The sequence below is a fragment of the Protopterus annectens genome, chromosome 5.part0, assembly GCF_019279795.1.
Source record: "Protopterus annectens isolate FY-2018-M chromosome 5.part0, PAN1.0, whole genome shotgun sequence".
Classification (NCBI taxonomy): domain Eukaryota; kingdom Metazoa; phylum Chordata; order Ceratodontiformes; family Protopteridae; genus Protopterus; species Protopterus annectens.
This window is the reverse complement of record NC_056735.1, coordinates 1,821,829,355-1,821,851,653: the sequence shown is the minus strand read 5'-3', so window position 1 is coordinate 1,821,851,653 and position 22,299 is coordinate 1,821,829,355. Positions and strand designations below refer to the sequence as shown.

Genomic DNA, 22,299 nt, shown 5'->3' with positions numbered 1-22,299 from the left:
TCCAAAGCTATATCTCAGTCTCTCACATTACTACCTAATAAGGATAGTAAAAGTAATAAATAAATTTACTTATAAATTTCCTGTGGTATCCAAATAAAACTAGATTAAATGTAAAGCATCAGTTTAGATGTTGGAATTACACTGGTGTAAATTTTCCAACTATAGAAATTTATGCAAAAGTAGCAATTACAAAGATGATTTTCAGTTGGCTACATAGTTATGTATCCAATTGGAAAATATTACATTCTCACTTCCTTAATGTAAATAAATTGAACAGTTTAGATTCAAATACTAAATCATACAATCCCTCCCTTCTGGTTCTAGATTTAAGTATGTCAAGCAAGGACTAAATTGGCATACGTGTTGGCGCAGCTCAGACAGGTTTTGGACTCTGTTAGGAGTGTCCTGAAGGCCTTGAAACAGTTCTTACAAGGTTTATTTCAATGGTCTAGGGAATCTGATGGTCATGATGTAATTTTTGTAACTTTGGATGCCAATTCACTTTTCACAGTTATTCCCAATGATATAGGAGTGGACAGTATTAGAATGGGTTTGACATCTGAGAGTATATTTTCAAACTCTAAAGTAGAGCTTATCTGTGCATTATACTGGATTTAATTTTGGAAAATAATGTACTTACATTTGAGACAAAGTATTTTTTTACAAAAATTAGGAGTTGCTGTGGGGACGGCGTGCACCAACTCGTATGACAATTTAGTCCTTGCTTACTGGGGAAAGCAGTCAGTGTTTTCAGACACTCTATTTACTACTTATGTGAAGTTCTACAGGTGTTTTGTGGAGGACATTTTCTTTATTTGGCAGGCACCTTTTGGTTTATTGACTTAATTTGTTGATTTGCAGAACTCCACTACTTTTCTTACGTTCACTATGCATTACTCTCTGGAGAGTATTGATTTCCTGGATACATCTGTCAGTAAAAATGAATTGGGTTCATTGTCAACTAGCATGTTTAGGAAATCTTGCAAGAAAAACAGTATTTGACATAATACGAGTATGCACCCTAGACGTGTTCCCAGAAATGTGGTTAGGAACCAGGTACTCAGGGTAATGCGATGTCCTTGGAGAAGGCTTTTGGACACCCTACGTATTGAATTGTTAGAATGGGGCTACAGTATAGGAGTTATAGAGCAGGCCACTGAAGGAGTTGGTAGGAATGGAGTTAAACCTTGTTTTTCTGATAAGTCTGAGCATCAGTCAGAGGGTTTGTAGCCCTCCAAGGACAGTGGTGTGAATAGGATTGGATTGACGTATTCCAGTAATATTAACTTTGTGTGTGACATTTTAAAGAAAAATTGGCCAATATTAATGACAGATGATACAAGTAGAGTAGTTGGAGAGGTTCCACGTTTTACTTTTAGAAACAATAAGACCTTGAAACAATGCTTATGTTGTAAGCAAACTGGATTTGTTAGGACGGGTTCTGAACAGAAGGGCACTTACACCCGTAGATCATGCAAAGCTTGTAGATACTTTTGGTCAGCTACCTCAGTTATGCAACCCAGGACTCATGGGGCTATTGTGTTTCAATTTTATACAGATTGTACTGACAGAAATCTTGTTTATTGGGCTCAATGTGTTGCTTGTGAAATGTTTTATGTTGGGAAGACGAATTGTACTTTGAAGGAGCGTATACTTGTGAATGATGTATGTAATGGTAAACTTAATGATGCACTAGCCAAACATGCTCTAGAACTAGGTGGTACCCACCAGTTTAAATTTCTGGTTTTGCAGCAGGTGAACACCAATATAAGAGAGAGTGATATTGCTAACGAGATTGAGTTTATAGAATTAAGATGGATATCGGACTTTAAAGCAGATGCATATCCAGGACTCAATAATGCTGTTTCTTTAAAGCCGGCTCTAAAAAGGAGAGGCTTACATCATTAAGATTAACCATGTGATTTTACCTTGTTTTTGTTTGGTAGGAACGTGCTTAAATGTGTTTTAACAGAGTGTATGTTTTTATGGTCTGAGGAAGCAGTAGTTCCATGAAAGTGCTTAGCTATTTTTACTGTTTCATAGTTTTAATTAAAGAGTATATTATCCCTACTTCAGCCGAGTGGACGACCTTTCACTTAGTAACTGATTATATACCCCTGCTAGGGGTGACTTTAATATCTGTATCACCAGAGGGACTTCCCGTGCCCTTCAGCCTTGCATGCATGCTGTCCTTCACCTGTGGTGTCAAGGGTTACAGTCATCGGCTTGAGAGACCATACCCCATATCCTTTCTGCAGTGGCTTAGGGATATGCTACAGGCAAGCCTTCTCTTACACTGGAGTATCGGCAAACCAGCAGACCCCCCCCCACTCCCCTGGATAGGCATACCTGTCTCTCCTGCCATCTCCATCAACTGACCAAGCCTCTACTTGAACTCATATTTGCCTGGTTTGTCATTGAAGATTTTTAGCCCTCTATGCCACAGAAAGATTTGACTGTTTAATGGTTATAAAAAGCTTAGCGACACTTGTATGTATTTTTTTTTCAAATGACAAGCACTTAAGTGAGAGATTTGCACCGTGTATTTATTTATTTATTTTTTATCACCTGTGGCTGTAGTTTTTGCAAGATCATATTTCTAATAAAGGGTCAAAGAATGCTGTGTTGATTTTCAGGGTTATATGAAAACAGTTGTACAGCTGTGGTCTGCATTATTACTGCATCATAATCAGTAGTCACCAGTACTGGCATTATTACTGCATCATAACAGTGGTAGTTTATAGCAATAACCAACGACATGGGTGTGGTATAGTGAAGATTTATCCATGATTGGTGTAGTTTATTCACCAGGGCAAAGCCCAAGTGATTAAACAAAGACAACCATGGGTAAATCACACCACAAAGTCAGTTATAAGCTATTATTATTACTTTTCTTTTGTAATGTCATTGTATGATGGCTCATTGGTGTTCTTCCACTTTCCTTAGATATCCCGCTGTTTGTTTTGATGTACTGCGCCTGCAGATGGGACTGTTTCCCATGCTTACACAGTACATCAGTGCTGTGTGACAGGTGCTGTGTATAGGAAGCAACAGAGAAAAGAATTCCATTTCCCTTTTTTTTTCTTAATTAAAAAGAGATACCAGAACACTTTGAATGTATGGAAGAGACGGGACATGGAAAATAAAAGGATAATTGGGTAAGTTTCTCTAGTTTTGCATAAAGTATCTGATTATTCTTTTATTTTTGTCTCTCCCATCTCTTTCATTGGTTTCAAGTGTCTGGTTTTGTAAGTTTATAATTTTTTTTTGTTTAAGTGAAAAAAAAGTGAAATTTTTATGGCATATATTAATGGAAAAAGAGTCCAGGCGAGCGGACATTTTTCCATTAGTATGTGCTTGAATTTAGAGCTGGTAAGCTGGTTGGGCTGACCAATCAGCATGCTACTTTTTGAATATTAATAGAGAGTCATTGTATGATGTACATTAACTTTCACAGAAAGCAGCATTCTGCAATTTATTTTAGATGGCCTGAGTTGCATTTCAAATAATTTTGCAGGTCCTCCCACTGCTCCAGTAGAAGAACGTTCTGGCACACCAGACAGTATTGCATCCTCCTCTTCAGCAGCTCATCAACCTGGTCATCCCTCTCAGCAACCAGCATATGCCGGTGTCCCACCATCAGGACAGATAGAAGGTCAGATAACTATTAATGTACTTCTTTCAGTTGATTATCATGAAGGATTAGAATTTGTGTGAGGCTTTCCACTTTGTTTTTTTGTATTTTATTATATCTGAAGCACCTTCATCTCATGTTAAAATGTTACTGTACACAGATTATATACTTTTTTTATCCCATGATACTATAATAAACCAAGAAATATTCAAAAGTTTTCAGAGACTGTGAGGATTGAGTGGGACATGAACAGGAAGTAGATAGAAATTTGAAGCCCCATGCATGCAGTTTTGAAGTAGTACTGCAATAAAGCAACATGTTAACTTCTAGACTATTTCATATAAAGGATAATAAAATTGTGAAACCACATTATGAAAAAGTAACCCATAGCCATTTTCAAATTGTATACATCTACTTCACTGTTTTGAACAACTCAACAGTATATCAGAGTTATGGAAACAGTAGATGTCTTTGCATTCACCGCTGCAGTAGTCCTTGTTAATGGGTATTCCCTGCCATGAAGCCCTCCATCCAGCCAGTTTACAAAAGTCTACCATTGCTTTAAGGTACGCTGAATGTCACCTGTGCACTCCTTGCATAAGGTAGGGCATAAAGGTGACGTTCAGGTGTTCCATCCTCAGAACGTTTTTGCAGCCAGTCCAAAAGCTGTTTTAACCACCGGTCTGTTGCATACATCCTTTTTTTTTTTTACCATTTTTCTGTTTGTTGTTGTTTTTATGCTTACTCCTGTTTCTAGTCCTCACAGTTGCAGGTAAGTAACCAGTGTGGTTTTTGGTTACTTTCTGTTTGCTTAGTGCTGTTTGAAGTTAATGTCATCCAGAAAGAGTAAATGCCAGTGTGGGAGACTGATTCCCCATAAAGACTGCCACAATACGTGTCTTTTTTGTCTTGGTGCTGCTCATGACCATAAGTCTTGTTCAATTTGTCAGACATTTGTCCCCAAAACTCTTCATAGTATGCTTTCTTCACTTTCCTTGTACCTTGAGAACCAGCGACTTAAGCTTCTTGCTGCAGGTACTATGGATGGAACTTCCTGCCCTCTGAGGATCAGCTGTCTGGGAAGAAGGTGTGGTGTATAAGGTAAGACCAGAATCTTCCTCTGTCCAGCCTCTGCTGGGAGTTTCTCCTGAGGTTATTATGCACTCAGAGGCTCACCTGGTTGTTTTGTCAGATTCTTTTACTGTGTCTTGGTTGGAGACCGGTGATTATCTGGCAGGCAGCACGTCTGATGAGGCTTTGCCGGTGTCTTTTGTGGGCGTTCAGAGGGAACCACAGTTGACTTTCCGAGAGGTCTAGTGGGGTTCCAGTTTCTCTTTAGGGAAGAGGTTCCTACTGCAGTTGTGGAATGCCGTCCTGGGTCTGGGCCTTCTCAGGTTTCCAGGACGGCTGTCCCTTTAAAAAAGAAACAGAAAACTAACAATATTTCTTCTGCTGCTAGGGATCCACAAAGAGAGTGGCAGACCTTTACTCAGGGGTTTTGCAATGCTTTACTGTTGTTGCGGCATCCTCAAGGGGTTTCAGTTCCTGCTCCTCCTTGGTCCACCTCTTCCCCTAAAAGGCCCAGAGGAATTGCATTCTTCTGAGGTGGATTCTGATGATGACCCCCTTGCTTATTTTTACCAGATTCCTTCTCCTTTAGACTACGGGTCTGGGGAGGAGGATTCTCATACTCTAGATAATCCCTCTTAGGAAATTTCCTTTGGGGACACTATCTCTGGGTTGATAGACTTTAAGTGAGATTGTGCCCAGGTTTCGGATATCCATAAGAGGTACTATGAGTTACTACAGATTGAGTCTCCTAAACCTGCGGCCATTTCTCCTGTCTTGCCTGTTTTATTGGATATTTTTTCCAGTGCCCCGGATTCTCTGTCCCCTGCTCCCAGGAAGTCTGATAGGTATTATAGGGTGCCTGAGGATTGTTCCTTTTTTGTTTAAATGTCCTGCTGCTGATCCCTCTGTGGTGTCTGTAGTCTCTGATAAGCCATCTCAATTGCTTCCTTACTGCATTCTGACCATGGATAGGCTGGGTAAGAAAGTTTATACTTCATCTACCCTGGCTTTTAGGGCTACTAATTATTAAACCCATATCTCTAGGTATGTCTTGTCTCTCCTTTCTGAGGCCTGTCAGGTTTTCTGATCTTCCAGACTCTATGGGTAAATCTTCTGCTGTTTCCTTGCTTGGGACTTCCTCTCAGGTAGTTCATTCTATCAAATGTAGTTATGATGCAGCAGATGCCTCTTAAAGGGCTGCTGCTTCTGGTTCGGTTCTGGGGAGATATTCATGGCTTCAGCTTCAATCTTTGCCTGATGATATTAAGGCTAAGTTGCTGAATGCTCCTCTGGATAATATTCCTTTGTTTGCTGAAGTGGCTGCTGGTTTATTTAAGTCTCTTCAGGACAAGGGGGAAGGCTTTACAAGAACTTAAGCATGTCTTTGTTTCTCCTGTGCGTACATTTCAGCGGAACTACCCTTCTAAGCCAGTCTTGGTTCGTAGGCATTCTTGCCCTCCTAACATAAAAAGGGTAGTAAACAGACTCCTCCTACTAAAAGCCACTTGACTGCAGGGATTCTTAAGCCTTCCTTTCCTGACAAACCAGGTACTGTCTGACTATTTCTCCCCATTCCCAGCCACATTCCTCTTTGCCTTTCTCTTCCTGTTTGGCTCCAGATCACCCAGGATTCTTGGGATGTTCTTCGTGTTTCACTGTTGCAGTCATCACATTTGGGTTATCTACCTGCAGCTAGCCCTCAGCCGGCCTGAATACCAGAGTCTTGGATTCCTTCGTCAGATGCTGTCTTTTCTTCCATGATGCAGGTTGTCAGGGGTATAAAACATGCAGCAGACACCATTACATCAGTCTTTCTTGCCGTGTGGTGCCCGAAGCAGAAGCAGTTTGCGAGTGCCGGTCGTCCGACTCCTGAAATTTTTGTTTTCCAGTTTCAGAGCCGAAGTCTTCAAAAAAGCAAAGTACTATGTTTGGGGATCCTATTTCTTGCTCTAACCGATGTCAGTAAAAGTCAGCAATTGTCTTACCTGTGGAAAGCAAATACTTCAGAAAGATTTTCATTCATACTGCATTCCTTGCTTAGGCCCAGACCACGACGTCCCTCGCTGTCGGTTTTGTGCCTTGTTCAACCCCCAAACTATTCGTCGCGCTATTTTTGCAGCAAATTATTTTGGTACTCAGTGTCCGTACTTCGAAATGGCTTCGTTAAGCCATCCGACTACCGATCTTCTGCAAAAATGTAAGGATAAAGACAGAGACAGACCGCATAAGTCCAAAACTGCCGACGAAGCTTCCGTTAAGCTAGTCGCCAGTCCACTGGTACTCAGTGAGGCGCTTTCGCAGCCCCTGATACCCGCTACTTCAGATTTGCAGGTCTTTACTGACTGAGACCCATTCGGAGTCTGGTATACTGTGAGATGCTTCTTCGACTATGAAAACCTGCGGATGTCTCTACCTTGGATGGGTCCAGAGCCGCTGTACAGGCACTAGCTTCTGAGATTCAGGCTTACAGACCTGCATTTTAAACCGATGCCATCTTCTTCATCCAGGCCTAAAACTCGCACCACACCTAGAAAACCGACGTCCAAACTGCATGCTCAGGCCCATATGCCTAAAAAAATGCTTAGAATGGCTGAATACCTTATTACCTTAATTAGGGGAAGCCAGCCTTCCCCCCTCCAAGAGACCTAGAACTGATTTTCCTTCTGATTCTTCTGATCAGAAATCTAATGTTTCTGTTTCTTCTGATTACCAGGATTTGCCCTTATCTACCTATGAGGATTCTGATGCAGAGGATTCCATTCCCTCTACTTTCCCCCCAGAAGATTTTTCTTTTGGTGAAACATTGCACACTCTTAGGGAGCATTTCCGCTGGGGAAGCCAGGATTACTCTGGCTCTAAAAGGAGGCTTTGGGAATTCGTACTCCCTCCTCAACACAGGCCCTTAGCTGTCCCTCCTGTTCTGGACATTCTACATGATGCTTTTTGGTATCTAGCCTTTCCCCAGACACTTTACCTCCAGCTCCCAGAAAACCTGACATGTATTACAGAGTACCTGACTCCCTCTTCAAGAATCCTACTGCGGATCCAGAGACCATTTCCCAAGGACCAAAAGGCATTAAGGCTTCTGCTGCCAAAAATCCTACCCCTTCTGATAAAGATTCTAGAACCTTAGACAGATGGGGTAAGAAAGTATACACTTCTGCTACTTTGGCCATTAGGGCTTTAAATTGCCTGATTTTCTTCGTGTTTCACTGTTGCAGTCATTACATTTGGGTAATCTGCTGGCAGGTTGCCCTCAGTTGGCCTGAATAAGTCTTGGGTCCTGCGTCGGTTGCTGTCTCCTCTTTCATGACGTCAGGTCGTCAGGGGTATAAAACATGCACCCAACGCCATTTTAATCTGTCTTTCTTGCTGCGTGGTGCCTGAAGCAAAGCAGTTCGCAAGTGCCGGTTGGCCGACTCCTTAATTTTTCATTTTCGAGTTTCAGAACCAAAGTCTTAAAACTAAAGCTATGTACCCCGTTGGGGAAACTTTTTCTTGCTCCTTACCGATGTCAGTAAAAGTTAATAATTGCATTACTTGTGGGAAGCAAATACCTCATAAGGATTTTCATTTGTACTGTATTCCTTGCCTAGGCCCTGATCACAACGTGCCTTGGCTGTCGGTTTTGTGCTAAATTTAACCAACGCACTATTAAGCGTCAGAATATTTTTGCTTCTAAATATTTTGTCTCAAGATTTAACTACCCTGAAATGTCGTCGGTTCACAAAAAACGCAAGGAGAAAGGCAGAGACAGACCGTCGAGATCCAAAACCGATGAAGCTTCTCCTAAGCCAGTCACCGGTACTCATTGAGGCGCTTTTGCAGCCCCTGATGCCTGCTACTTTTGAGTCGCAGGCCTCTACCAAGACCCACTCGCCGTGAGATTTGCAAAGTATTGAACCTGCGGATGTCTCTCCCTTGGATGGGTCCGGAGCTGTTGAGCAGGCACCGGCTTCTAAGGGTGTTTTAAGGCCTCAACATTTTTATATTAAACAGACAGATATTACAAGGTTCCTGACTCTCACAAATTTCTTTTCAAAAATCCTACTGCTGATCCTGAGACTATTTATCAGGGTCCTAAGGGTGTTAAGGCTTCTACAGCCAAAAATCCTACCCCTTCTGATAGAGATTCCAGGGCGCTGGATAGATTGGGTAAGAAGGTTTATACGTCTGCAACCTTGGCAATCAGGGCTTTAAACTGCCAGTTTCATATGCTTAAATATCAACCACATGTTATGGGCTTACTGAAACAGAAAATGATGTTGATTTCTGATTGTGTGGAAAATAAGGAGTTACAGGATTTATTGCATTCAGCAGAACAGGTTGGAAAGCATACTTTGCAATGTGGTTTTGATTCCTTGGAGGCCTCTTGTAGGGCTGCCGGTACTGGATTTGTGATAAGAAGGCATGCCTGGCTCAAGGAGCAAAATCTGTCTGATCATGTTAAAGCTAAATTGTTGGATGCCCCTTTGCAGCATGATACTCTGGTAATAAGGCAGAAGAAGTTTTAAAGAAAATGGAAAACAAAGCTAAATCTATGCAAACTGTAAAAGATTTCTTGCAAGTGCAGCCACCCAGGTTCAGTAGGCACTGGCCTACTAAGAACTGGTCCTTTCCTGTGTCCCACAGAGACACTCAGGGCAAATCCAGGCACTCAAAAGGCTCAAGATATCAATCACAGGGATCTTACAGGTCAAAGCAATGGGGTGCCTCCACCTCCAAATCTGGAAGTAACAAAGCACAACCCTTCAGTAAGCAGTCTCAATGACTTTCCTCTACCATCTCCAAGCACTTCTCTTTTGGCAGCCCCCTTGGGGGGAAAACTAGCACTTCATGCTCAAAATTGGCAGTTAATAACCCAGGACAAGTGGGTATTAAACATAGTATCCCAGGGGTACAGATTTCATTTCCATACTTTGCCAATTCCAATCGGATGGCCGGATCTGCCACAAAACCAGTGGGCAGAGGCCCAGAAACAAGTAATTTCCCTCATGGATATGGGTTCTATTCAGCCGGTACCAGAAAAGGAAAAAGGACAAGGGTTTTATTCAAGACTGTTCCTGGTACCCAGAAAAGACCATTCATGGCATCCAATACTGGACTTATTGATTCTGAACACGTTCCTGGACATTCCAAAATTCAAAATGTTGACTTTACAACAGCTACTGCCTATGCCAGACAAGAATGCTTGGTTAGTAACTCTAGACTTAAAAGAAGCATGCCTGCATATCCCAATAAGGGAATCTTGCAGAAAATACCTCCGCTTCAAAGCAGGTTTTTTGCATTACCAATTTTCTTCACTGCCCTTTGGCTTATCTACTGCGCCCAGGGTCATTACAAAGTGCCTGGCACCAGTAATTGAATTCTGCAGACAAAGAAACATTCAAATTTATCCTTATCTAGACGATTGTCTTATTCAGGCAGAGGACAAGGACACTCTTCAACATCTGTAAAAAGTCTTCTAGCATGTCTAGGGTACGCCATAAACGAAAATAAATCACAACTGGTACCCTCTCAAATAATTACATTCCTGGGTGCAAGCTTGAGTACAACTACCCAGATGGCTTACCTCACTCCAGACAAACAAATACAATTGACAGCATACTTCAATCAAATGACAACAAAACCCAGTTATCTGCAAGACAAATTCTGCAGGCTTTGGGGTTCATGGCATCCTGCATTCTACTAATTCCATATGCGAGACTGCATATGAGGAAACTTCAATGGTACCTAAAAAGTTTATGGAGTCAACATTGTCACAGCCTGGAAACAATGATTCCTGTCATTCCCTGCCTACAACAAGAGTTTCTTTGGTGGGCAAAGACATGTCACCAAAACAAGGGACCGTCATTCACTCTATCCCCTGCCACACAAACCCTAACTACAGACGCATCAGACTATGCTTGGGGGGCCCACCTGGCAGGGAGATGCATTCAGGGCAAATGGAGCCCAAACCAAATGCATCTGCATATCAACCAGAAATAAATGCTAGCTGTTCAGAATGCTCTGACAGTCTTCAAGGACTTACTTCATCCAGGACAACTACTGATAAAGACCGACAACACCACAGTTATGTGGTACATAAACAAGCAGGGGGGTACCCATTCCTACCCCCTTTGCATACTAGCCATGACCTTGTGGAACACAGCCTTGACTTACCAAATACATCTTCAAGCTCAATTCCTGCCAGGAAAGCAAAATACTCTGGCAGACAACCTAAGCCGAAATCTTATGGACCCGCACGAATGTAAACTGGATCCACAAATCTTTAGCATGTTAACACAGAAATGGGGAAGCTCAGACATAGATCTATTTGCCTCTCCCCAAAACTAGCAGTTGGACAAATTCTGCACAAGAACTCCTCACAAAAAAGCTCCGGACTGGCCTCGCCAACACTGGTACCTGCTTCTAAGGAACATGTCACACCTTCCTCAGTGGTACTTGCCTCAGACACCTCATCTACTGTCTCAGCAGAACTATCAAATTCTGCACACTCAGCTCCAAACTCTGAATCTTGCAGCATGGCTAATCAACTAATTATTCAAACCACATCTCTTAGTAAACCTGTGATGGATGTCATTTTGGAAGCCAGAAGGCCTAGTACTAGAAAATCTTATGCTGACAAATGGAAGAGATTCTGTGCTTGGAACCAAACACAAGGAATAGACACAGCAAGACACAATATTCCTCAGATTTTACAATACTTAACTGAGATACTTGACAAGGGCCTATCCTTTTCTTCAATAAAAATACATGCCTCTGCCATCTCGGCTCATTACAACACAGAGCCTCCCCTCTTTTCTCATCCACTGCTAAAACAGTATCTCAGAGGGGCCAAAAATTTAAGTCCTCCCAGGAGAGCACCAGCTCCTGCATGGGACCTCAATTTTGTGCTGGAAAAACTCACCCTGCCTCCTTTTGAACCAGCAGCTACTGCGGATATAAAGTTTCTATGTTGGAAGACAGCTTTTCTTTTGGCAGTCACTTCAGCTAGAAGGGTTTCGGAACTACAAGCTCTCATGGCAGTGGAGCCTTTCATTATATTTTACCCGGACAGGGTAGCCCTCGGGACCAACCCTTCCTTTATGCCTAAGGTGGTATCCAGTGTGGCTTTTAACTAGACCATTCACCTGCCAACTTTTTTCCCAAATCCGCAGAACAAGGGGGAGCAGATTCTGCATTCATTGGATGTGCACAGACAACTAAGATTCTACTTAAACAGGACAAAATCTCTAAAAGTCTGAGCAACTACTGGTAGCATTTGCTGCAGGATCAGAGGGGAAGGCTGTTTCAAAGCAGACTATTTCTAAATGGATAAGCCACTGCATTCGTTTCTGCTATTTGAACCATGGTAAATCTGTGCCCAAGGGGATCGGATCCCATTCCACCAGGGCTGCCTCTTCTTCAGCAGCTTTCCTCAGAGGGTTCCCAACCAAAGACATTCTAGAAGCTGCTACTTGGAGCTCTGCTCATACGTTCGCAAAACATTATCATTTACCTCTCTTCTCTAAATCTAGGGCAGGCTTTGCCACTGCAATCCTGCAGGGCCTAATAGCTGCTCCTAGTGCTGTTTAGTTCCATCCTCCCATCCATAGCTTTGGGATTCTACCCAAATGTAATGACTGCAACAGTGAAACACGAAGAAAATAGTACAGTTGTGTACATTTACCATAAATGTAGATGTTCGAGTGTATTCACTGTTGCAGTCCGAGTTACCCACCCACCATTCCCCATTCAATACCTTTTCTTTCCTTTACTATACTCAAAAGCCTTTGTGGTGTATTTGCTTTTAGTTGAGGGTAAATTTTATGTTTCTTAGGTTCATTTATATATTTACAGTTTATATATTTTTGCTCCTCATCTGGGGCAAGAAAAAATGATTAAAATTGCGTCGACTGCATGTTTTATACCCCTGATGACCTAACGTCATGGAAAAGGAGATGGCAACCAACGCAGGACCCAAGACTTTGTTATTCAGGCTGACTGAGGGCAACCTGCCAGCAGATTACCCAAATGTAATGACTGCAACAGTGAATACACTCGAACATCTACATTTATGCTAAGTGTACACAACTGTACTTTTCATATGTTAAAGTACCAGCAGCATATTATGGGACTACTTAAACAGAAAATCATGTTGAATGTTCTAAGTGTTTCACTGTTGCAGTCATTACATTTGGGTAATCTGCTGGCAGGTTGCCCTCAGTTGGCCTGATTAACAAAGTCTTGGGTCCTGCGTCGGTTGCTGTCCCTTCTTCCATGACATCAGGTCGTCGGGGGTATAAAACATGCAGCCGACGCCATTACATCAGTCTTTCTTGCTCTGCAGTGCCTGAAGCAGAAGCAGTTTGCATGTGCCGGTCGGCCGACTCCTGAAATTTTCGTTTTCGAGTTTCAGAACCGAAGTCTTCAACTAAAAGCTAAGTACCCCATTGGGGAAACTTTTTCTTTCTCCTTTCCAATGTCAGAAAAAGTTAATAATTGTATTACTTGTGGGAAGCAAATATCTCCTAAGGATTTTCATTTGTATTGTATTCCTTGCCTAGGCCCTGACCACGACGTACCTTGCTGTTGGTTTTGTGCTTTATTTAGTCAGTGCACCGTCGTCGGTACATTTTTGCTTCTAAATATTTCGTGTCTCAGTTTAATTATCCAGAAATTATGTCTGTTACCCATCCGACTACTGGAATACCGAAAAAACGCAAACAAAAAGGCAGTTGAGGTCCAAAACTGCCGACGACGCTTCTCCTAAGCCAGTCGCCAGTTTGCTGGTACTCAGTGAGGCACTTTCGCAGCCCCTGATACCCGCTATTTCTGATTCGCAGGCCTCTACTGAGACCCATTCAGAGTCCGGAATGCCGCGAGATGCTTCGCCTATGGAACCCGTGGATGTCTCTACCTTGGATGGGTTCGGAGCCACTGTGCAGGCACTGGCTTCTGAGGGTGTATTCAGGCCTACAGACTTGCATATTAAACCGACTCCACCTTCAATACTAAGGCCTAAATCTCGATCTGTGTCTAAAAAAAACGATGCCCCGGCCACATGTTCAGGCCCCTATGCCTAAAAAACAAATGTTCAAAATGGCTGAAGATTTAATTACTCTAATCAGGGGTAGTCCACCTCCTTCTTCCAAGAGGCCTTGGGCTGAGCTTGGCTGTTTCTTCTGACTCTTCTAATGACCTGGATTTTCCCATATGTACTTATGAGGACTCTGATGCAGAGGATTCCATTCCCTCTGCTTCTCCCCTTGAGGATTTTTCTTTTGGGGAAACTTTACTTACATTAAGGGAGCATTTCCACTGGGAAAGTCAGGATTTTTCTGAATCTAAAAAGAGGCTTAGGGATTTTCTTCTCCCTCAGCATAGGCCTTTGGCTATACCTCCTGTACTAGACATTATTGATGTGTTTTCGGAATCCAGTATGGCCCCTGATTCCTTGCCTCCGGCCCCTAGTAAACCAGACAGATACTACAGGGTTCCTGAATCCCACAAATTTCTTTTCAAAAACCCTGTTGTGGACCCTGAAACCATTTCTCAGGGGCCCAAGGACATTAAGGCTTCTACTGCTAAAAATCCTACCCCTTATGATAGAGACTCCAGGGTGCTGGATAGATGGGGAAAAAAGGTTTATACTTCTGCAACCTTGGCAATCGGAGCTTTAAACTGTCAATTCCATATGCTAAAATATCAACAGCATATCCGGGGACTGCTTAAACAGAAAATGATGTTGATTTCTGGCTGTGTGGAAAATAAAGATTTACAGGATTTATTGCAATCAGCTGAATAAGTTGGAAAACATACTTTACAATGTGGTTTTGATTCTTTAGAGGCCTCTTGCAGGGCTGCTGTTACTGGGTCTGTGCTTAGAAGGCATGCTTGGCTTAAGGAGCAATCTCTGCCTGATCATGTTAAAGCAAAGCTGTTGAATGCTCCTTTGCAGCAGGACCGTCTGTTTGGCAGTAAGACTGAAGAAGTTCTAAAAAAGATGGAAGATAAAGCTACATCTATGCAAACTGTGAAAGATTTCTTACAAGTATAACCTCCAAGATGTAGTAGGCACTGCCCTACTAAGAACTGGTCCTTTCCAGCTCCTTCCAGAGCCTCTCAAGCCAAACCCAGACACTCCAAAAGCACCAGGTTTCAGTCCCAAGAGACTTTCAGAACTAAGCAATGGGGTGTTTCCACTTCCAAATCTGGAAATACCAAGACACCACCCTATGGTAAACAGTCTCAATGACTTTCCTTTAAAATTACCAAGCACTTACCTCTTAGCCGCCCCTTTGGGGGGAAAACTGCCTCTTCATGCAAAAAACTGGCAGCTTATAACCCAGGACAAATGGGTTTTAAATATAGTGTCCCAGGGATACAGATTGCATTTCCACACGTTGCCAACTCCAAACGGGTGGCCAGATCTGCCCCAAATCAGTGGGCAGAGGTTCAGAAACAAGTACTTTCCCTCTTAAACATGGGGGCTATTCGGCTAGTACCAGAAGAGGAAAAGGGGCAAGGTTTCTATTCCAGACTTTTCCTAGTACCAAGAAAAGACAAATCATGGCATCCAATTCTGGACCTATGTACTCTAAACACCTTTCTGGAAATTCAAGATGCTGACCCTTCATCAGTTACTTCCTATGCTAGGCAAGGATGCCTGGTTGGCATCTTTAGATTTAAGAGGCTTACCTGCATATTCCAATCAGGGAATCTTGCAGAAGATACCTACGCTTTAAAGCAGGCTACTTGCATTATCAGATGTTCATCGTGTTTCACTGTTGCAGTCATTACACTCTTGTTATCCTGCTGGCAGGCTACCCGCAGTCTGCCTGAATTTCAAAGTCCTGGTCCGGCGTCTGTTGCTGTCGCCTCTTCCCTGACGTCAGTGCGCCAGGGGTATAAAAGATGCAGCCGACGCCATTTTCTTCAGTCTTTCTGCAGTTCGCAAGTGCCGGTCGGCCGACTCCTGAGATTTTCAAATCCGAATTTCCGAACCAAAGTCTTTATTAAAGCTAAGTACCCCGTTGGGAAACTTTTTTCTTGCTCCAGACCGATGTCAGAAAAAGTTAACAATTGTATTTCTTGTCTGGAGCAAATACCTGATAAGGATTTTCATTCTTACAGTATTCCTTGCCTAGGCCCTGACCACGATGTTGCTAGCTGTTGGTTTTGTGCTAGATTTAACCAACGCACTATTAAGCGTCGGTACGATTTTGCATTTCATTACTTTGGCCGAAGATTTAACTGTATAATGCCGTTGGAACAGACGACGACCGGAGTTTACAAAAAACGCAAGGACAAGGAAAAGGATAGGCATCTGAGGTCCAAAACCAACGAAGCCTCCCCCAGGCCAGTCGCCGGTTCTCAGTGAGGTGCTTTCGCAGCCCCTGACGCCAGCTACCTCAGAGCCACAGGCCGCTTCCGACTCCCACGTTGAGCCGACTGGGCCTCTGGATACTCAAGGTATTGGACACTCTGAAACCATTCCCTCAGATGGGTCCGAAGCCGCTGAGCAGGCATCGGCTTCTGAGGGTGTCTTCATACCTACACATTTATATGTTAAACCAACTTCAGCTTCAAAGGCAAAGACTAAAGCAATTCTAAAGACAAAGAAACAAGTACAGCATTCTCCTACTCAGACTTCCATGCCTAAAAAACAGATGCTTAAAATGGCCGAAGACCTAATTACTTTGATTAGGAGTTCCCATCCCCCTCCTGATAAGAGGCCTAGGCAAGAGACAGAATATGATTCTTCTAATCAGGTTTCAGTTTCCTCTGATTCCTCTTCTGAACAGGGATACTCTTTCCCTCTCTACGAGGATTCTGATGCTGAAGAATCCATTCCTTCAGCCTCTCCTCCTGAGGATTATTCTTTTGGGGAAACCTTGCATACCATGAGGGAGCATTTTCACTGGGAGAGCCAAGATTACTCAGAATCTAAGAAAAGGCTCAGAAATTTTCTTTTACTACCTCAGCACAGACCTCTTGCTATTCCACCTGTTCTAGACATTGTAGGTGATGTATTTTCGGACTCCGGCCTGTCTCCTCACTCTTTACCCCCTGCACCTGCTAAGCCAGACTGATAACTACAGAGTCCCAGACTCTCATAAATTTCTATATGAAAACCCTGCTGCTGATCCAGAAACTATATCTCAGGGTCCCAAAAGGGGTCAAGGCTTCCACTGCAAAAAACCCTGTCCCCTCTGATAGGGATTCTAGGGCACTGGACAGATGGAACAAAGTTTACACTTCTGCCACCTTGGCTGTAAGGGCTTTAAATTGTCAATTTCATATGCTTAAATATCAGCAATACTTAATGTCACTGCTTAAACAGAAAATGTTGACAAATTCTGAATGTTCTGATAACAAGGAAATGCAGGATTTATTGCATGCAGCTGAACAAGTGGGAAAGCATACTTTGCAGTGTGGTTTTGATTCACTGGAGGCCTCTTGCAGGAAATGCTGTTACGGGTTCTGTCATTAGAAGGCATGCTTGGTTAAAGGAACAGAATCTGCCTGATCATGTTAAAGCAAAATTATTGGATGCTGCATAGCAGCATGATACTTTGGTGTTAAGGCAGAAGAGGTGTTGAAGAAAATGGAGGATAAAGCGAAATCCATGCAGTCAGTTAAGAATTTCCTATAGGTACAGCCACCCAGATTTAGCAGGAACTGGCCTTCAAAGAATTGGTCCTTTACAGTGTCAGACAAGCCACAAAGAGGCAGATACAGACGTTCCAAAGGCAGATCTCAGCCCCAAGGCTCATACAGGCCTAAACAATGGGGCGCTTGTACCTTCAAAAGCAGAGAAGACAAATCACAGCCATACAGGAAACAGTCCCAATGACTTTCCTCTGCCAGATACAAACACATATCTTTTGGCAGCCCCCTTAGGGGGAAACCTAGCACTTTTTTCACCAACTTGGCAAATGATTACTCAGGACAAATGGGTCTTGAACATAGTGTCCCTAGGGCTACAGGTTCCACTTTCACACCCTGCCAAGGGCAAAAGGTATGCCAGACCTGCCACACAATCAATGGGCAGAGGCACAAAAGCAAATTACATCCCTCATGGACATGAGGGCCATTCAGCAAGTACCACAGCAAGAGCAGGGGCAAGGATTTTACTCGAGACTTTTCTTGGTGCCCAGAAAGGACAAAGCCCGGAGACCAATACTGGACCTGCCTATACTAAACATGTTTCTGGATGTTCCAAAATTCAAGATGTTGACTCTGCAGCAGCTACTGCCCATGTTGGGCAAGAAGGCTTGGCTCGTAACATTGGACCTAAAAGAGGGATAACTGCATGTCCCAGTCAGACAATCTTGCAGAAGATACCTCAGATTCATAGCTGGCTCAATGCACTACCAATTCTCTGCACTGCCCTTTGGCTTATCTACTGTGCCCAGGGTCTTCATAAAATGCCTGGCACCAGTAATTGCATTTTGCAGACAAAGGGGAATTCAAATATATCCTTACTTGGACGACTGCCTTATTTAAGCAGAGAAGACATTCTTCTAAAGCATCTGGCATTTGTAAAGAGTTTACTAATTTGCCTAGGGTACACAGTAAATGAAAAGAAATCAAAACTAGTACCCTCTCAATAGATAATATTCCTGGGTGCAGGCTTAAATACAACTGCCCAGATGGCTTATCTCACGCCAGACAAACAAAGGCAACTGACTTCTTACTTCAAAAATTTGGCAACAAAGACCCAGTTATCTGCAAGGAAAATCCTGCAGGCCTTGGGCTTCATGGCATCCTGCATTCTGCTAATTCCATATGCCAGACTGCATATGAGGAAACTACAATGGTATCTAAAAAGTGTTTGGACTCAACATTGCCACAGCCTGGAAACATTAATTACCCTCATTCGCTGCCTGCAACAGGAGTTTCGATGGTGGGCACAGGCCTGTCACCACAACAAAGGTCTGCCATTCATTTTACCCACAGCCAGGCAGACACTTAACAACGGATGCATCAGATTATGCCTGGGGGGCCCACAAGGCAGGAAAATGTATTCAGGGCACATGACCCGCGAGCCAGATGCATCTTCATATCAATCAAAAAGATATGCTAGCTGTTTAGAATGCCCTGACAGCTTTCAAGGATCTACTTCATCCAGGACAACTTCTGATAAAGATGGACAATGCTGCAGTCATGTGGTACATAAACAAGCAGGGAGGTACACATTCCTACCCCCCTGCAGACAAGCAATGACCTTGTGGGACACAGCATTGACTTATCAAGTTCACCTGCAAGCACAATTCCTGCCAGGAAAAATAAATACTCTGGCAGACGAACTAAGCAGAAACCTCATGGATCCCCATGAATGGAAACTGGATCCACAAGTCTTCAGCATGATAACAAGGAAATGGGGATGCCCATACATAGATCTATTTGCCTCCCCTCAAAACTGCCAATTTCAGAGATTTTGCACAAGGACTTATCACAAACAAGCATGGAAAGTGGATGCCCTATCCTTCAGCTGGAAAAACCTAACAGTATATGCCTTTCTTCCACTGCCTCTCCTTCCCAAGGTACTCCTAAAGGTCAGACGAGAAGCCAAAAATGATATTGATTACCCCAGACTGGCCACGCCAGTATTGGTACCCAATCCTAAAGAGCTTGTCTCAAGGTCCAGCATGGACATTGCCTCAAGTTTCTCATTTACTGACCCAACAAAACGATCAGATCCTGCACAGCCAACTCACGACCCTAAATCTGGCAGCATGGCAGATAATGTAGCCATTCAGAACACTCCTCTTTCAAAAGCTGTTATGGATGTTATCTTGGAGGCCAGGAGGCCAAGTAACAGAAATTCTTATGCAGAAAAATGGAAGAGATTCTGTGCTTGGAACCAGGAACAAGGCATTGACACGTATGCACCAAATATTCCTCAGATTTTACAATACTTAACTGAGATGCTGGACAATGGCCTTTCCTTTTCATCAATTAAGATTCATGCCTCTGCCATTTCAGCCCATTACAATATGGAACCAGCTATCTTTTCACATCCTTTAATAAGGCAGTACCTCAGAGGGGCCAAAAACATCAGGCCTCCAAGGAGAGCACCAATACATGCATGGGACCTCAATTATGTCTTGGAAAAACTCACACTGCCTCCTTTTGAGCCAGCCTCAACAGCTGATATAAAATTCTTATCCTGGAAAACAGCTCTGCTCCTAGCAATAACCTCTGCAAGATGAGTCTCGGAGTTACAGGCACTCATGGCTGTGGAACCTTTTATCATTTTTCATCCAGACAGGGTTTCTCTGAGGACAAACCCTACATTTATGCCTAAGGTGGTGTCCAGTGTGGCCCTCAACCAAACTATTCACTTGCCTACCTTTTATCCAAACCCACAAAACAAGGGTGAGAGACTTCTGCATTCTTTGGACATACACAGACAGCTACGCTTCTACTTGGACAGAACTAAAGCTTTCAGAAAGACTGAGCAACTTTTAAATGCATATGCTGCAGGATCACAAGGAAAGGCGATCTCAAAACAAACCATTTCTAAATGGATAGGTCATTGCATTCATTTCTGCTACTCACAGCATGGCAAATCAGTGCCTAAAGGCATTAGGCCACATTCTACCAGAGCAGCAGCCACTTCAACAGCCTTCCTCAGAGGAGTACCAACCAAAGACATCTTAGAGGCTGCAACCTGGAGTTCAGTGCACACTTTTACAAAGCACTACCACTTACCTCTATACTCTAAATCCAGAGCAGGCTTTGCCACTGCAGTTCTGCAGGGCCTCATAGCCTCTCCTAATCCTATTTAGCCCAGGCACCCATCCTCAGCTTTGGGATTCAACCCAAGAGTAATGACTGCAACAGTGAAACACGATGAACATAGTACAGATGTCCTTCAAGGATGCATCTGCAGTCCTTACAAATGGGTTGTCCTGTCGTCAGGCAGCCCTTCGGTCGGCCGGATTCCAAAGTCTGGGTCTGGTCTCGGCTGGTGTCGCACTTCACCCGACATCATAGCGGCAGTTCTTCGGGTATAAAGGCATCAGCCGACGCCATTTTCCTCAGTCTTTCTTGCCGCGTGGCACCCGAAGCAGAAGCTGTTCGCAAGTGCCGGTCAGTCAGAACCAGAGATTACTACTACCGAAGACTTCTAAAAAGCTAAGTACCCCGTTGGGGACTCTTTCTTGCCTCAGCCGATGTCAGAAAAAGTGAATAACTGTTTAAATTGTGGGAAACAAATACCTCATAAAGATTTCCACTCTTACTGCTTACCTTGCTTAGGCCCAGACCACGACGTAGCAGCTTGTCTAGCCTGTGCTTCTTTCAACCGAGCGGCTTAGGCGTCGGTCGGAATTTGCTGAAGAGTTTTTCGGCTCGATTTTGCTTACATTATGCCGTCGGATCCTCCGACTACGCAAATTTCTAAAAGCAAGGAAAAGGACCGACACTCGCGGTCCGGTTTCGGCGAAACCGCGGTTAAATAGCGAGTGTCTCGGTTTTGTCTGAAACCGAGTCCACGGTTCTTCCTTCGGCCGAAAGCTTGCCACTTACCGAGGCCTCATCCAGCTTGGCTGAATCTGCTACTGAAATCCCACCTGCTCTTGCAGGTTCACAGGATTTATCCGATACTATCCCTTTGGATATTTCTACCCCTGCACGTGGAGCTGCTAGGCCTCCTGCATCCATGTCGATTAAGGCCTTTGCCAGGGCTAAAGCAGCAAAAACTACCAAAACTGTGCCTGCTAAGACCCCCTCTCACAGGCCCAGTTCTAGTTCACAAATGCTTAGTCTAGCAGAGGATCTCATTTCTTTGATCCGGGGATCCCAACCACATCCAGACAGGGCCTCTCACCCACCTCCAGAGTAGAGGACTAGAGTAGAGCCCCCTGAGCCAGTTTCTTCAGATGGCTCCTCTGATGAATCAGATAATTCAAACCCTCCAGAGGCCCCCTTTTCTCCTTATGAGGACTCTGATGCTGAAGAGTCCATTCCTTCTGCCTCTCCGCCTGAGGAATTTTCTTTTGGGGAAACCTTGCATGCTATGAGGGAACAATTTCAATGGCAGGGCCAGGATTTTTCAGACACTAGGAAAAGGCTTAGAACCTTCCTGCATTTGCCACAGCATAGGCCTTTAGCCATTCCTCCAGTACTTACTGTTGTGGATGATGCTTTTAATGATGCTTGTACTGCTCCTGATTCTCTTCCTACGGCCTCTGCTAAGCCCGATAGGTACTACAGGGTCCCGGACACACATTATCATTTGTATAAGGCTCCTTTTGCAGATCCCGAAACTATCTCCCAGGGACCTAAGGCTGTAGCAGCTACCTCTGCCAAAAACCCCCTCCCCTCTGAAAGGGAATCCAGGTCCTTAGAGAGATGGGGTAAAAAAGTTTACACTTCTGCTACTCTTTCAGCTAGGGCCTTGAACTGTCAATTCCACATGATCCAGTATCAAGAATTTATGTTAGACCAGTTAACTAAAAAGCTGTCCTCAGATGAACCATTAGACAAAAAATCTATTCAGGAAATGGTACATAACATTCAGCAGGTCAGTAATCATTCCTTAAAATGCGGCTATGATGCACTGGAAGCTTCCTTTAGATCAGCCATTACTGGCACAG

The 22,299-nt window shown here is 43.6% G+C and overlaps 1 protein-coding gene across 1 annotated transcript in view; it reads left to right on the top strand.

Annotated features, from left to right (window-relative positions):
- TFG (trafficking from ER to golgi regulator) overlaps positions 1-22,299 on the top strand; it is a gene marked incomplete in the record, with an annotated part of 640,805 nt that overhangs the window by 151,146 nt on the left and 467,360 nt on the right. Inside the window, 1 exon segment of the mRNA XM_044071645.1 lies at positions 3,518-3,655. Coding sequence (XP_043927580.1) covers positions 3,518-3,655 — 138 coding nt within the window.